This window comes from Phaseolus vulgaris, chromosome 1 (assembly GCF_051622355.1).
Source record: "Phaseolus vulgaris cultivar YP4 chromosome 1, ASM5162235v1, whole genome shotgun sequence".
NCBI classification, from domain to species: domain Eukaryota; kingdom Viridiplantae; phylum Streptophyta; class Magnoliopsida; order Fabales; family Fabaceae; genus Phaseolus; species Phaseolus vulgaris.
In genome coordinates, this window is record NC_143498.1 from 50,525,755 (window position 1) to 50,540,387 (window position 14,633).

General features: G+C 39.8%; 1 protein-coding gene across 2 annotated transcripts; it reads left to right on the plus strand.

Annotated features, from left to right (window-relative positions):
• The first annotated feature begins 9,047 nt into the window (after positions 1-9,047).
• Positions 9,048-13,591, plus strand: LOC137814778 (syntaxin-43). Of its 2 annotated transcripts, none has more exons than XM_068617679.2 (8): positions 9,048-9,361; positions 9,531-9,807; positions 10,778-10,867; positions 11,144-11,221; positions 12,413-12,490; positions 12,571-12,636; positions 12,713-12,793; positions 12,939-13,591. In XM_068617679.2, the coding sequence occupies exons 1-8, from the start codon at positions 9,177-9,179 to the stop codon at positions 13,044-13,046; spliced, it is 963 nt and encodes a 320-aa protein (XP_068473780.1). In that variant the 5' UTR covers positions 9,048-9,176; the 3' UTR covers positions 13,047-13,591. The 2 variants fall into 2 exon arrangements, with proteins under 2 accessions (XP_068473780.1, XP_068473782.1); XM_068617681.2 differs by having other exon boundaries at positions 9,101-9,461.
• Positions 13,592-14,633: the final 1,042 nt, after the last annotated feature.

The following is a 14,633-nucleotide window of genomic DNA, read 5'->3' on the forward strand; positions in this document are numbered from 1 at the left end:
TATAAACTCAGGCCTAAAGGTAAAATTATTTTAGTTTGGACAATCCTAACTAATTTGTATTTTTTATATGTAATTATTTGAAATGTTTAAATAACAAAGGAAGAACTCTGATGTTAAGCGTTCTCGGCCGAGTACTAGGATGGTTGACCTCATAGAAAATCTTGATGTTGTATTTATTTTATTACTAATGTATGCCTAAAATGTGATTCTGTTTTGGTTTGTGCTGCGTTTACTGCTATAACTAATGTTCCTTTGATGCTTCGTAATCGATGAAATACTAATTATTGTGAGAAAATCAAGTTTAGGGTTACTAATATTTTTCGGGAAAAAAATGTATGTGTTGATAATTTGGCTAATTCATTGGTATAATAAGGTACCATCTAGACTGTTTTTAGAATTCTTTATGAATAAGTATAATCTACATATGTATCGTTTTTGTTAACATATGAGTTTTGGTTTATTCTTCCACATTTTTGTATTTTTTTTAATAATATTTTTTTCATGTGATAACAAATAATTGTTGTTACTTGAGATGTCAGAATAATTAAGATGTCAAATTGCACAATGATACCTAATATGAGAATTTTTATTTAAAAAAAATATTTTAACCGAAATAAAGTAGTTAATCTCCAAATTTAGAAAAGAAAAGGGGAAAGGAAGGTTTAAGAAAGTGTAGAGATAAGTATTATGTTATAATGTACCTAGGCATACCTTTTTATTAAACTTTATACTCATTTAGATTAAACGTGGTATCAATTATTTAACTTTTTATTTTTTATCTTCTTAAAATCAAATACCATTTATACTATCATGAGATGTAAAGTTTGGAAATCTTTTAATTAGATGATTTTACTTTTTAATAAATAACAAATAATTTATTTTATATACTCAATAAAATAAATAATCAGATAATTTTTCTTTATTTTCAAATAATTAAATAATTTATATTAAAAAAAATAACAATTACGTAAACTTTTAAGTATTATTTTTTTAAAATCACACATATATATATACATTTAAATTGTATTATTTTTATATTTTTTAATCAATTAATATCTCTATATCATTGTGTAGTCATTTTATAATTTTTAATTAAATATTTTAATTTTTAATAAATATGAATGTATTTATTTATTTAAATAATAAAAAAGTTGTTTCATTTTTGTTCTCGAACTAGGTTGGGGACTGGGAGAACTATTGTCTTCAGATGTCACTCGGTCGGTCGTATCTCACTTCCTCCTTCGGTTCTTCTCGCTGGATGACTCCTCAGGCGGTTGGGGTACCTGCAGATGACACTCCAACGCTCAAGTCAGTGGGGTATCGTATTCGGCTGGCTAGAATACTGTAGATAATGACGTACCTTCTTCCTTGGAATGCGTGATATTTATATTACCTTGATGGACTCTCGCTGTTTGATGACTTTTTACGGCAAGTGCACCGCGTTTGTCAAAAGTAATAATTGTCCCTAAGGACGAATATCGTCGATCCCACAAGGAACAGTGAATTATCGAGTACAATAATCGTTAAATATAAAAACAGAACAATTAAAAGAGTTTTGAATTAATTGTGTTGGCACTGATCAATAAGAAAACAAACAAAGAATTAGTTGTTTCAATTGAAAAAATAAGGATTAGTTTCATCTCTCTCACTCTCAAGTATTTTGATTAGCATGTCAATATTAAGTTCTTTGATTGAAATTGATGCCCGTATAAAAATCATTTATATCGATTCCTCGCATATAAAATCCTTAAGAATGTCCCCTAACTATCGATCCCTCGCATAATTATAAGAACAACTTAGAACGAAGCTCAGACGTTTAATAGCAATTAACATTTCAAGTCTATTCCTAGCACTCAAATATGTTAAGTATTGTTGTTTAGGTCCGAACCCTAAAAATACCTCCCGGTCAGATTTAAGATTCTCAATTTGTCACGGAAAATTAAAAGTAAAACAACAATACCAATAATCAATCAAGAACTGAATATTAATATATAAAATATCACCTCAATACATAAGAGTTTGAGCAGATTACTCCCAATTCCAAAGGGTAGAATTAGCCACGCATACTTCTATCACCTTCCATTCTCCCAATTGGGTTACAATTCACTCTATGGTGTTTTCCTCTCAATCTGGCACACTAAGGTTGAGCCTCTAGCCCTCTATTTATCCTAGTTTTCTAGGGTTAGGTTGTTTCCTATGTCGCGCTAATGGGCTAAATGATAAAACATAAAAAAGGCCCAATCTTTCTTTGCATCTTTTTCCATTCTGGGACCTTCTATCTTTATCTTTTTAGCTCAAATCATTCATCTTTAATCCAAATCTCCAATCTTCCTTAGAAATCTGCAATTAACACCAAATTTAAAGATCATAAAAAATGTAAAAAGGTATAAATTCATAAATTAGGGATTATTTTATATGTAAATTACCAATAAATCCTCATAAGTGCCTATATTTTAATATGAAATATTACAGCTTAATTCACTAAACAACAAATCAAATTAGAAACTTATGATGCTTCCAATTTCAAATATAGAAAATTATAGACACACTCAATTTCCAGAATCAAATCAAAACAAATAAATGACAATTCATCAAGGAATATCTTCTCATATGCTCACGGGTAAGTGTTTATTTCTCTTTATTTTCACTGAATCATAACAAATCACAGTTGCTTTTCATTTCATCTTCAAATCACAAACATATTAGAAACATGAATCTTGAGGTCTTTTCCAGGGTTGTAATGAGGTTGGGCTTCCAAAAAATATTGGTTTTTCTTAGATAACAAAATGCACATATTAAAGAAGAAGAACATATCTACAATTCAATTATAGAGAACATATATGTTATCTAATTACCACTTTCTTTCGATGTCACATTTTCCCTCATTTTCTATCTTTCTTTTCTATTTATTTTTCTTCTTCTGTTCCTTTTTTTTCTTTTCAATAATAGGAAAAGATTATTCTTCTTCTTCTTCTTCTTCTTCTTCTTCTTCTTCTTCTGCTTCTTCTTCTTCTTCTTCTGCTTCTGCTTTAGGTTGTGCCCTCCAACATCGAGGGTGAGATCCGGTCGGTCCCTGATGACGACCTCCTTGACGGCGGCATCAAGATGATCTGCCGGGGTCTATTTTTGGCCCGCCGGGGGGCGGACGCTCGGAGGAGCCGGGTCGAGGACATATCACGCCTCGAGCACGATCTCCAGGAGGCCAGGCACAACCTAAAGCAGGCCGTGGAGGCCAACACGACTTACGAAAAGAAGTTGTGTGCGCAAGCGGCCGAGCTGGAGCTGCGCCAGAATAGGTTGGCCGAGCTTGAGAAGGCCGACGCCGACAAAGCTGCGGAGGTTATTCTCCTTCGCAAGGCATTGGAGACGGCCGACCGTCGGGCCACCTTAAGGGAAGAGGAAGCTGCGGCCGAGCGCGAGGCCAAGAGGGCGGCGGAGGCTGAAGTTTTGAAGACTATGGAGGACACCATGGTGCTCATTGGCCAGAGCTTCGATCTTGCCGTTCGACAGGCCGAGGTGCTATACGGCGGTCCACCTCCTTCTGGTCAATTTGACCAAGACATGGAAGTTGTGGATGGCCGTTTGGTCCCTGTAGCGGCCGGTCCACCTCCTGGTGAAGAAGTTGAAGCTGATCCCTCTAATGAGGTTTTGAATATCGTAGATTAGGCGGCCAGCTTTTAATTTTGGACCCTTGGGGCCGGGGTGTGGCCCCCACCTATTTTCAGTTTAATATAAGTCTTTCTTTCTTCAATTGTTTCTGCATTTTCTGGACGATCGAGCCTTTATGAGCCGAATGGTTAAACTTAAATCGTAAAATTAACAAAGTAAAAAGAACTGAGCGACCGGTCGGTGGATGAAATCAATTGAGTAACTTGTGATAAGTGAAATCAACCAAGTGCGTGTAACGGACTTCGATAGGTCGGCCGTCCTTTAACGAATTCGATTTAGGCGTTTATTTTAGGCGGGCTTTTGCCGATCGTTGTGTATGCCTCGGGGGGTATGCCGGTTAAGGCTACATCCTGGCCGAAATGGGTGCAGGTTCGGGAGGGTATGCCGGTTGAGGCTACACCCTGGCCGGACCGTGTATGTTACGGGAGGGTATGCCGGTTAAGGCTACATCCTGGCCGAGTGGGTTCGGGAGGGTATGCCAATTAAGGCTACATCCTGGGCGACATGGTTACGGGTTCGGGAGGGTATGCCGGTTGAGGCTACATCCTGGCCGGACCGTGCGTGTGGCGGGAGGGTATGCCGGTTAAGGCTACACCCTGGTCGAAATCGTTCGTGTCGTTCGTTGTATACACTTATGTACGAAACGCCTCGTTAAAACCTCTCTGACCGATGGATCGGCCGGGCGAGGAAAGAGTGCGTAGATTTTATTCATGTTTAGCTGAAATAAAACTTTAGGTGCGTGACATTCCACGTCCTAGGTACAATTTTTCCCGATAGGTGTTCCAAGTGATAAGCTCCCCCTTCTCCCACTTCTCGGATTCGGAATGGTCCCTCCCAATTTGATGAGAACTTGCCGTCCGACTTCCTAGCGTTGCTGCGCATTCTCCAGACGAGGTCACTTTGTTGAAAGCTTCTGGGCTTGACCTTTGAGTTGTATCTCCTTGCCGCTCGGAGCTTACATACCGCTTCGCGTATCTTGCTTTTATCTCGAAGCTCGTTCAAGAGGTCGAGGCCGACCGTCAGACTTTCCTTATTGAGGGATAAGTCGAAAAGTTGGCGTCGGATGGATGGCTCCCCGACTTCTACTGGTATCATGGCCTCGGTGCCGTACGTGAGGCTGTAAGGGGTCTCTTGTGTGGTGGATTATGGGGTGCAGCGGTATGCCCATAAGACCTCGGGCAGCTCCTCCGTCCATCTTCCCTTGGCAGTGCCAAGCCTCTTCCTTAGTTCGTTCAACAGAACCTTGTTGGCCGCTTTAGCCTGTCCGTTCGTCTGTGGGTGCTTAATGGAGCTTGTGAGGGATTTGATGCCGAGGTCGCCGTAGAAAGTCATGAGGCCTTGATCGATGAACTGTCGGCCGTTGTCGGAGACTATTGAGTGTAGTATGCCGAACCGGCACACTATGTTTTTCCACACAAAATTTTGGATGTTTCGGGCGGTGATTGTGGCTAGTGGTTCGGCCTCGATCCACTTGGTGAAGTAATCTACTGCGACCAGCAGATGCTTGGTCTGGCCTTTGCCTGGTGAGAATGGACCGATGATGACCATTCCCCACATGGCGAACGGCCAGGGTGATGTCATGCTGTGCAGTTCTTCTGGTTTTTGGTGGTGGAGGGGGCCAAACTCTTGGTATTTTTGGCATTTCTTAACGTAATTAGCGCTGTCTCCGTAGACGGTCGGCCAATAATACCCTGCGCGGATTATTTTGGCTGCCATCGTTCGGGCTCCGGAGTGGCTCCCGCACGCCCCTTCGTGGATTTCTTGTAGCACGTATTGGGATTGTTCCTTGGTGAGGCACTTTAGGAGTGGCATTGAGTGCCCCCTTCGGTATAGGTCTTGACCGATCATAGTGTACCGGGCGCACTGCCGTCTGATGTTCTTCTCTTCCCCCGGTTGGCATGTCCCGTGCTCCAAGTACTGAGTGATTGGGGTCATCCATGTGTGGGTCTCGGTGATTGTCATGCATTCGGCGTCACCTACACTCGGCTGTGCTAGTCGCACCTGGACGACCGATCGGTGGTGGCTTTGCTTTTTTGTAGATGCCAGGCGAGAGAGTGCATCGGCACGTTCATTTTCCTCCCGTGGTATGTGCTGGACCGCCACCGTGTCGAATTTGTTCATGACGTTACGGACGGTGTGGTAATATCGTTGGAGGAGGGGCTCATTGACTTCGAATTCTCCTTTGATTTGACCGACGACCAACTGGAAGTCGCTCTTGCATGCGACCTCCTGCGCGCCTAGATCATTTGCTAAGTTGAGGCCGGCCAGTATGGCCTCGTATTCCGCTTGGTTGTTCGTTGCTTTGAAGGAGAACTGGAGGGCTTGCTCAATCAGCAAGTCCCCAGGCCCCTCGAGGACGACCTCGGCTCCGCAAGCCGTTTTGTTGGAGGAGCCGTCCACGTAAAGGACCCATTTGGCTGAGGTTTCTGTGTTCCTGGGGAACTCGGCTGCGAAATCCGCCAGCCATTGGGATTTAATGGCACCCCTCGGTTCGTACTTGATGTCGAACTCTGAAAGCTCGACCAACCACCCTATCATTCATCCTGCAAGATCGGGTTTAGACAAAATTTTGTATATGGGATAGTTGGTCCTTACCCTGATTTCGTGGTTCTGGAAGTATGGGCATATTCTCCTTGTTGTCAGCACTAGGGCCAGTGCCACCTTCTCTATCATTTGGTACCTGGTCTCGGCTGCATGGAGCGTCCAGTTGACAAAGTACACCGGGTGTTCTTCGCGGTCCACCTCTTGGACGAGGGCGGCGCTGACCGCTTCCTCAGATACCGCTAGGTAGACTACTATAGGTAGGTCTAGGCGGGACTTTTGGATGACGGCCGGCGAGGACAAGAATTCTTTGAGCTGACCGAAGATTTGTTCACACTCCTCGTTCTAGCTGAATTTCGAAGTTTTGCGGAGCATTATGGCTATCGGCCTGATCCGTTCGGCGAGGCGGGGTACGAATCTGGAGAGTGCTGTCAGTTGGCCGAGCAGCTGTTGAATTTCTTTCAAGTTTTTCGGGCTTCTCATTTCCGTTATGGCCTTGCACTTGTCGGGGTTCGCCTCGATTCCTCTGTGGGTCAGCATAAAGCCGAGGAATTTGCCGCCTTCAACGCCGAACGCGCATTTCTCGGGGTTAAGGCGCATGTTGACCCTTCTTAAGGCGTCGAAGACTTCTTGTAGGTCTTTGATGTGTTGGCCGCACGAGTCGGACTTCACCACGATATCGTCCACGTACACCTCTACGCTTCGGCCGATCATCCCTTTGAAAATCTTGTCCATGAGCCTCTGGTAGGTAGCCCCGGCGTTCTTTAGGCCGAACGGCATTACCTTGTAGAAGTAGTTTACACCGTCCGTCGTGAAAGTCGTTTTACCTCTATCGCTATGGTGCATGCTGATTTGGTTGTAGCCGGAGTAGGCGTCTAAGAAACTCAATATCTTGTGGCCGGCCGCTCCGTCTACGAGCCGGTCGATGTTGGGAAGGGGATATGAGTCCTTGGGGCTCTCCACGTTCAAAGGTGTGTAGCGGGAGAAGCGGAGTCCGCGATTGTCCCTTTTCTGGTCCCGACCGGTTCGGGACCTTCCTTGTCGCTCCCTATCTTCCTTCTTTTCCCCGCTTGCCTCGGCTCGGGCGTTGTTTCTGAATTCACGAAGTTCCTCCAGCTGCATGAATTTCGCCGCTCGTCGTCTAAGATCGTCGAGGTTGGTAGCAGGCTGCATGCACAAGCTGTCGGCAAATGGGCCAGGTCTGAGGGCGGTCAGCATGTGATGCATCGCCACCTCAGGGCTGAGGTTTCGAATGCTCATAGCGGTTTTGCTGAACCGGTCAATGAACGTTCTGAGGGACTCCCCCCTCTCTTGACGAATGCCGACTAGGGCTATGCATGTCAGATGGTGGGGGCGGCTTGTTGCGAACTGGACGTCGAACTTCGCTATTAGGGTTTCGAAGCAATCTATAGAGTGCGCTGGGAGCTTGGTGAACCAGCTCAGAGCGCTACCCTTTAGAGAGGTTGGAAAGACTCGGCAGAATACTGCGTCGTCCGTGGTGTACAGGCTCATGTGGGTCGTGTATGCGTCCACGTGCTCATCTGGGTCGGTCGTCCCATCATACCGATCCCTGTTGAAGCCTTTCCACTTGTCTGGCAAGGGGGTTTCCATGACACGGTCGGTGAAGGGATGGCGTCTGTCCGGACCCGCCGGAGCGGTAGTGTTGATTGTCTTGCTGGGATGGGACTCTCCATCCATTTCCAGAGTGAAGTCATTCTTGGTGTCTTTCTCGGCTTGGATGCCGACCCCGGTGGCGTGGGACCTGCCGGCCTGATTAGTCATGGCAAGGGACGGCACCCCCTCGACCAGTTTCTTCATCCGCTTGTTCTCTTCTTGGAGGTTTTTGATTTCCTCCTCATTCTTCTTAGCGGCTTCCTCGTGCGCCTTCTTCATCTCTGCTAGTTCCTTCTGAAGGGCCATCATCATTGCTGTTTGATCTGCTTCGATCATGCTTGCCATGCTGCGGGTTGATACCATCTACTGCTGTGGTCTCTGCTAGATCTCCTCGACCCCACGGTGGGCGCCAATTGTTCTCGAACTAGGTTGGGGACTAGGAGAACTATTGTCTTCAGATGTCACTCGGTCGGTCGTATCTCACTTCCTCCTTCGGTTCTTCTCGCTGGATGACTCCTCAGGCGGGTGGGGTACCTGCAGATGGCACTCCAACGCTCAAGTCAGTGGGGTATCGTATTCGGCTGGCTAGAATACTGTAGATAATGACGTACCTTCTTTCTTGGAATGCGTGATATTTATATTACCTTGATGGACCCTCGCTGTTGGGCCGGATTAGGGGGTTACTTAGCGATTAGGGTTGGATTAGGTCGTTTCCTAACCACAGGTTAACCTTTGCTAATTGGGTCAACCTTTGACTTGAGCACCTCATGTTGGTCGGCCACGTGCGATGCACGATCGACCTCCTACCTTAAAGTATGGTCTTGACACATGGGTTGACTGGTTCACAAGACCGGTCGGTCATCCCGGTACAATTTCAAAATGATTAAATAAATTATATTTTTACAAAATAATGGCTACATAATTTTTAATACTATTTTTTATTAAATTATATGTATATATTTAAATTATATTATTTTTCTATTTTTAATTAATTACTCAAAATTAATAAAATTGTATATATTTTAATTTAAAAATTTAAAGCGTATATTTCAAGAATTACAAACGTATATAGACCAATTAAAATTTACAGTTTTTATGAGATAAAAATAAAATTTAAAATAAAGAGAAATTAAGAAAAAAAACCCGAATAATTAAGAACACGTTAACCAATATTCTTCTGAGGTAAAACATGCTTGAAAGTTCAATATCTTATAGAGTAAGGTACTTACGGATGTGTTAATTTACTAATATAACCCTTGTTAGTGACTCTTAATCTGAAAAGCTGGTACCATTTTTGTTGCTGGTAGTTTTGCAGGGAAAGCAGAGAGTGTGGTTACTTGAAATAGGATTCAATGGCGACGAGAAATCGAACTGTGGAGTTTAGGAAGCACAGAGACGCCGTGAAGAGCGTGCGTGCTCCTCTCTCCTCCTCCGCATCTGCTTCTTCCACCGGTCCCGTCATTGAAATGGTTTCACTTCTTCCTTCCAATCGATCATCCTATGCTCCTTTAAGCACCGAGGACCCATCCACCTCTAGGTTTTCCCTTTTCACCAAGTCACACTCCATTTCGTTTCTGCAAAAGTCTTTTTGGGCTTTAATTTCGTATATTCACATGCATAATAGCGATGCCCTATGTGTAAGTGCCTTAAACCTAGGTGTTGAACGCTGTTGCATTTGATAGTTAATAACGCCTTTAAAATGTTAGGGATGCGTTTACTGTGGGGTTGCCACCGTCTTGGGTGGATGATTCTGAAGAAATAGCTACGGCTATACAACGTGCTCGGGTTAAAATTTCTGAGTTAACTAAAGCTCATTCGAAGGCCTTGATGCCTTCCTTTGGGGATGACAAAGAGGATCAGCGTCTTATTGAGACACTCACCCAGGAAATTACATCTCTTCTTAGAAAGTCTGAAGTGAGGCTGAAAAGACTTTCTGCTGCTAGCGGATCATCTGAGGATTCTAATGTTAGAAAAAATGTACAGGTAGGGTAATTTTGCTGTAGAAGTATTATGTACTATCATTCTATCATATGCCGTGCAAACTAATTTGTTCAGACTTTAGCTTTTTCTTCAGTTGAGGTTGCCTGTTATTGACTTCCTGTTCTTAAGGTCGATATAGGTTCTTCGGCAATTATTTGTTTTGGGTGCAAAAAAGGAAGTTACAAGTTAGTTTGTCGATGAGTAGGTAGCCCAAGCTCTGCTTGCTCTCAGTCAGTTCAGGACTCTGGTGACTGTTTTAAAGATATATAAGCTATTGCGTAGAGTTTATCATCTATTTGACTATGATTATGAGGCCTTATTTTGCCTTAGTCTCTCCCATCGTTTGAAGGCCTATTCATATATTTTTCTTGTTTCTCCTTGTTTTTCATGTAGTACTGTATGTGATGTGAAGTTACGTGTTATCCTCATTTGGATTTTGTTGTTGGGTGTTTAAGAGGGTTAAAGGACAGGGAAAGTGTAGGGTGAACCCCCCTATTCATGTTTGAATGTTACCAATTCACCAGGTAAAGGAAATAAGGGGATAGTGAAAAGAAAATTATTAAAAACAATATAAATTTATTATTTCACCCCTCTATTTTTTGAAAAAAAACCCTAATGTAATTTAACTTCATATACTTTTTCACCTTAGAAAAGTAAGGAGGGGTGTGTGAAAAATCTTCATTTCCTTCCCTACTTTTAGGTTACCCCGACAAGAGAATGGCTAATCAAGGCTTTCCCCTCGTTCTATTTTCCCATTATAATCCCTCATCCAAATATAATGTTAGTTTCATCACAATGATTTTACACTCTTTATTTTGAAAATGGTTTCTTTGGTGAGAAGTGGTTTCTAAATAGACAAGACTTTACTTCGATCTTGGTTGCTTGCTCAAAATTTTAGTCAATTTATAATATACCAGTTTTGCTTTTAACTTGAGATTGGTATGATTGGCTCTTTTGTATCTACTTTTGGCAGCGTTCCCTTGCTACAGACCTTCAGAACCTATCAATGGATCTTCGGCGAAAGCAGTCAGCATATTTAAAACGTTTACAACAACAAAAAGAGGTTGCGACTTTTTATGTGTAGCTTATTTTCCACTCCAAAATCTTCTGTATGCCGCCACTTTTGTTGGTCTGATTCTCTGTTTGATAACCTATCAATCTACTTTTGTATCATTTCTTGATTTATTTTCTTTCTATTGTTAACTCTATTGGTATTCAAATGCTTGAATTTATATCCTGATTCTGTTGTGTCTGCTGCATCAGTGGGACTGCGGTGTTATTTTTTGTGTTAGTTTTTATGTCGCTTCCCTAATGTCTATCTTTGTGTGTAATCATGCAGGGTTATGACGGGGTTGACTTGGAGATGAACTTTAACGGGAGTAAATTTGGATCACATGATGATGAATTCAGTGATGTGGTATGCGTTCTTTTTGGCAACTAATTTATCTGGCAGGACCATATTTTTTAAGATACCGTATGCTGTGTAAACAATTATAGGAGACGTAGGTACTGAGGGAGGAGAAGGATAAATTAAAAACTGTTTGCAGTGAGTATAATGTAATGGTTACGGTACAAATGATGAACCCCTTGTACTTGTACCAAATTCTGAACCCCAGTTAAATAAAAAAGAAAATGAGATAATAAAGGAAATATAAAACCAATCATTGAGATGATAAAGAAATGTCAATTAACTGTAAGATACTTACTCTTAAAATTAATTAAAGGTATTATTGATATATTTCATATTATTCTAACAGTGTGTAGGATGCATTTATTTTTATCTACCAAGTGATGAGTGGTGATTTATTTTCTTTCCTAGCAATTATTGATGCAAAATTCTAATGATGAAACTACTAGATTTCTGCCCATATGCAGTGATCTCTTCTGCCTTGTCAATTCAGAAAGGATGAATAATGAATAAGACATGTAACATGAATACTATATGCCATGGACATACGGCAAATTTTAAAAATTGTAAGACACAACATAGGTATAATATAACGTATAAAATTTAATCTAAATTAACATATATTAAAAATCTTTGATCACAAGAGAGAACTCATGTTTTAAAAATGATCATCATTCATTGTAAAAATAATAATATGTTAAATTTATCCAATTATTTCAGTGTCCAATTTGTATTGGCAAAAAAGGTTTTAAAAATAGAATTAAAACCTGTAAAGATGAAACCAAAAGTATTCAATGTATTTATGCAGTGTCTTACATGAAAATGTGTACAACACATGATTTGGCTGGCTAGTATTTTGTAGTGTCCATGCCTTTTAGCGTTCAACCTTGTCTGTTGTAAAAGGGGTGTAGGTGTGTGGAGGACTTCACCATTTCTTGAATTAACAAAAATATAAGGATATATTTACCACTTATTTGAATCTGAAATGATGTTTCTCTTGAAAGGAATAGCTTGATTCATTAGGTTCATTTTACTTCTGATGAAATTGTCTCTCTGGACAACATTCTATCATTACAATGAAGTTGACAGTTTAAAAGGAACATTAAATGATATGAAATGTTTACTTACATTCTTCTTCATCCTGGATGAATTTATATCCAAAGTAAGAGATAATGATATTTGTTATTTGATTAACTCCAGGGTTTTAGTGAAGAGCAAATGACAAAGCTAAAGAAAAGTGAGCAGTTCTCAGTGGAAAGGGAGAGAGAAATTGAACAGGCAATTTGAATGCATTCGGTGTGTTGCTTGAAGACTAATCACTTTGTGTACCATGTCTTACTAAGTAAAATTTGCTGTAGGTTGTTAAGTCAGTTCATGAACTTGCCCAAATCATGAAGGATCTCTCGGTCCTAGTGATAGACCAGGTGAATGCTCCACCACCCTTGTATAAAATGGATTTCTAGAATAAAAAGGTGACTCATGAAGCTGGTATTCATGCAGGGAACAATTGTGGACAGAATTGACTACAACATTCAGAGTGTTTCTACGTCCGTTGAAGATGGCCTTGAGCAGTTGCAAAAGGTTCTGTTTTCTCTCATGCTATTACTTTCTTGAGTAGACCTTACTCAGTCTTTATGATTGCAAATTGGAGTGCTTTTCTTTCGGAATCTTTAGCTGCTGTTTAGCCTGTTAACATCATTTTAAACATATACTTTGTGCATTGCAGGCAGAAAGAACGCAGAAAAAAGGAGGGATGATTATGTGTGCCACGTCGCTTGTTATAATGTGCTTTATCATGCTAGTTCTCTTGATACTCAAAGAGATCCTCCTCTAGTCATATAACGGACCACTTTCCCGGCCAGCAGCATGTTAATTCTTCCATTCTATGTGAATCAAATTGCATTCTGTTTAAAGACAACTATGATAATGCCCTTCAGGTACGGTGAATTTGTTTTTAAAGTGCTTGAGCTCACAATTTTGCCTCCTTATTGAGAGGCAAGTTGGTATGACATTGTACAGCATAGCATCGTGTAAAACATAAATAGTAGTTAATCTCGCAGTGGCCAATTTTCTTTTTAAAAAAAGGAAAGTAGTTCTAGATAGACACAATCTTGCAGGAGGATACGAAAGACGAAGCAGAAGAGCAACTTGTATACATCCGAAAGTCATCAAGCATGTTAATATTTTGTCAGTTTTTCTTTTTCTGTTCACCTCTTTACAAGCTAAATGCTTGCTTTCTGCCACTGTTTATATTCCGCGAGGGAGAAAATTTCAAAATTGTATAGTGATTTGGCCTTATGAGTATTTTACAGCAGCAAAGTTAAATGTTATTATTTTTATTTATAGGAATATAATATTTCATGGGTTTAAAAGTCGAAACTTAGATTTTATGAAATGTTAGCTAAGTTCAAATTTATGTTTGTATTAAATATTAGTGAAATTCATTCATATATTTCAACTAGAAATCAGATGACAACGGGGAGATAGTAAAATGGGTTTTGCTAATATTAATATTCTTTTATATGTCTGTTTTTTCTAGAAAAGTAATAGCATTTATTACTGTGGAAAATAATTCTCCTTTTTAGCAAAATTATCTTTATTAAAATACTTAGAACGGAAATGTAAATATTTTTACTTTAGCATATTATTATTAATGTATTATTGAACTTTTATATTTTGTATTAATTAGAATTTCTTTAGTATTAATTTTAAAGTACTTTATTTTATTTTATTGCAAGTACACGGACTAATCGAACTATTGATCTTTTTCATTTTCTTTCTTCATCTAGTGATAAAAGTGTAAATATTAGTGGCAACTAAAAGTTGAAGTTCTTTTTTGAAACAATTTTTCTTTTCATGTAACGATTGGATTAATCTGAATATGCTATCAATTTTTGAAACAGCTTTTTTTTATTTTCAAATATTTTTTAATAAAATGAATGGAAATAGTGCATCAAGAGACAATTTCTTCATTTTTATAGGAACAACACTGATTATGACTTTGTTAGAGTTATAAATGATGATGTCTTTGTTGGATCCACATAAAATGAGATACATATATGTGGGACTTGGGTACAATGTTGCTTAGGAGAATATCCTAACTTATCATAAGAAACCTTTCTCCTTGTTCTTTGCCTTCTGTGTCAAAAAATTTGCATGGTAGTATTATTTTTATTTTAAAAAGTAAAGAAGTCGTGATTCATATACAACTTTCACTCAATTTATTAAAAGAAAATCATGCTATTTTATACACCACTTCTATAAAAAAATAAAAAATAATTAATATTAAAATCGTGTTTTCAATGATAATTTTAGTAAAAAATCTAAGCAAAAATCATGTTTGACTATTCGATTTTTCCATTTCAAAGTCTCCATGCATTATTTATCCATTTTTGTAAAAGAATATTTGTATTCATTTTGA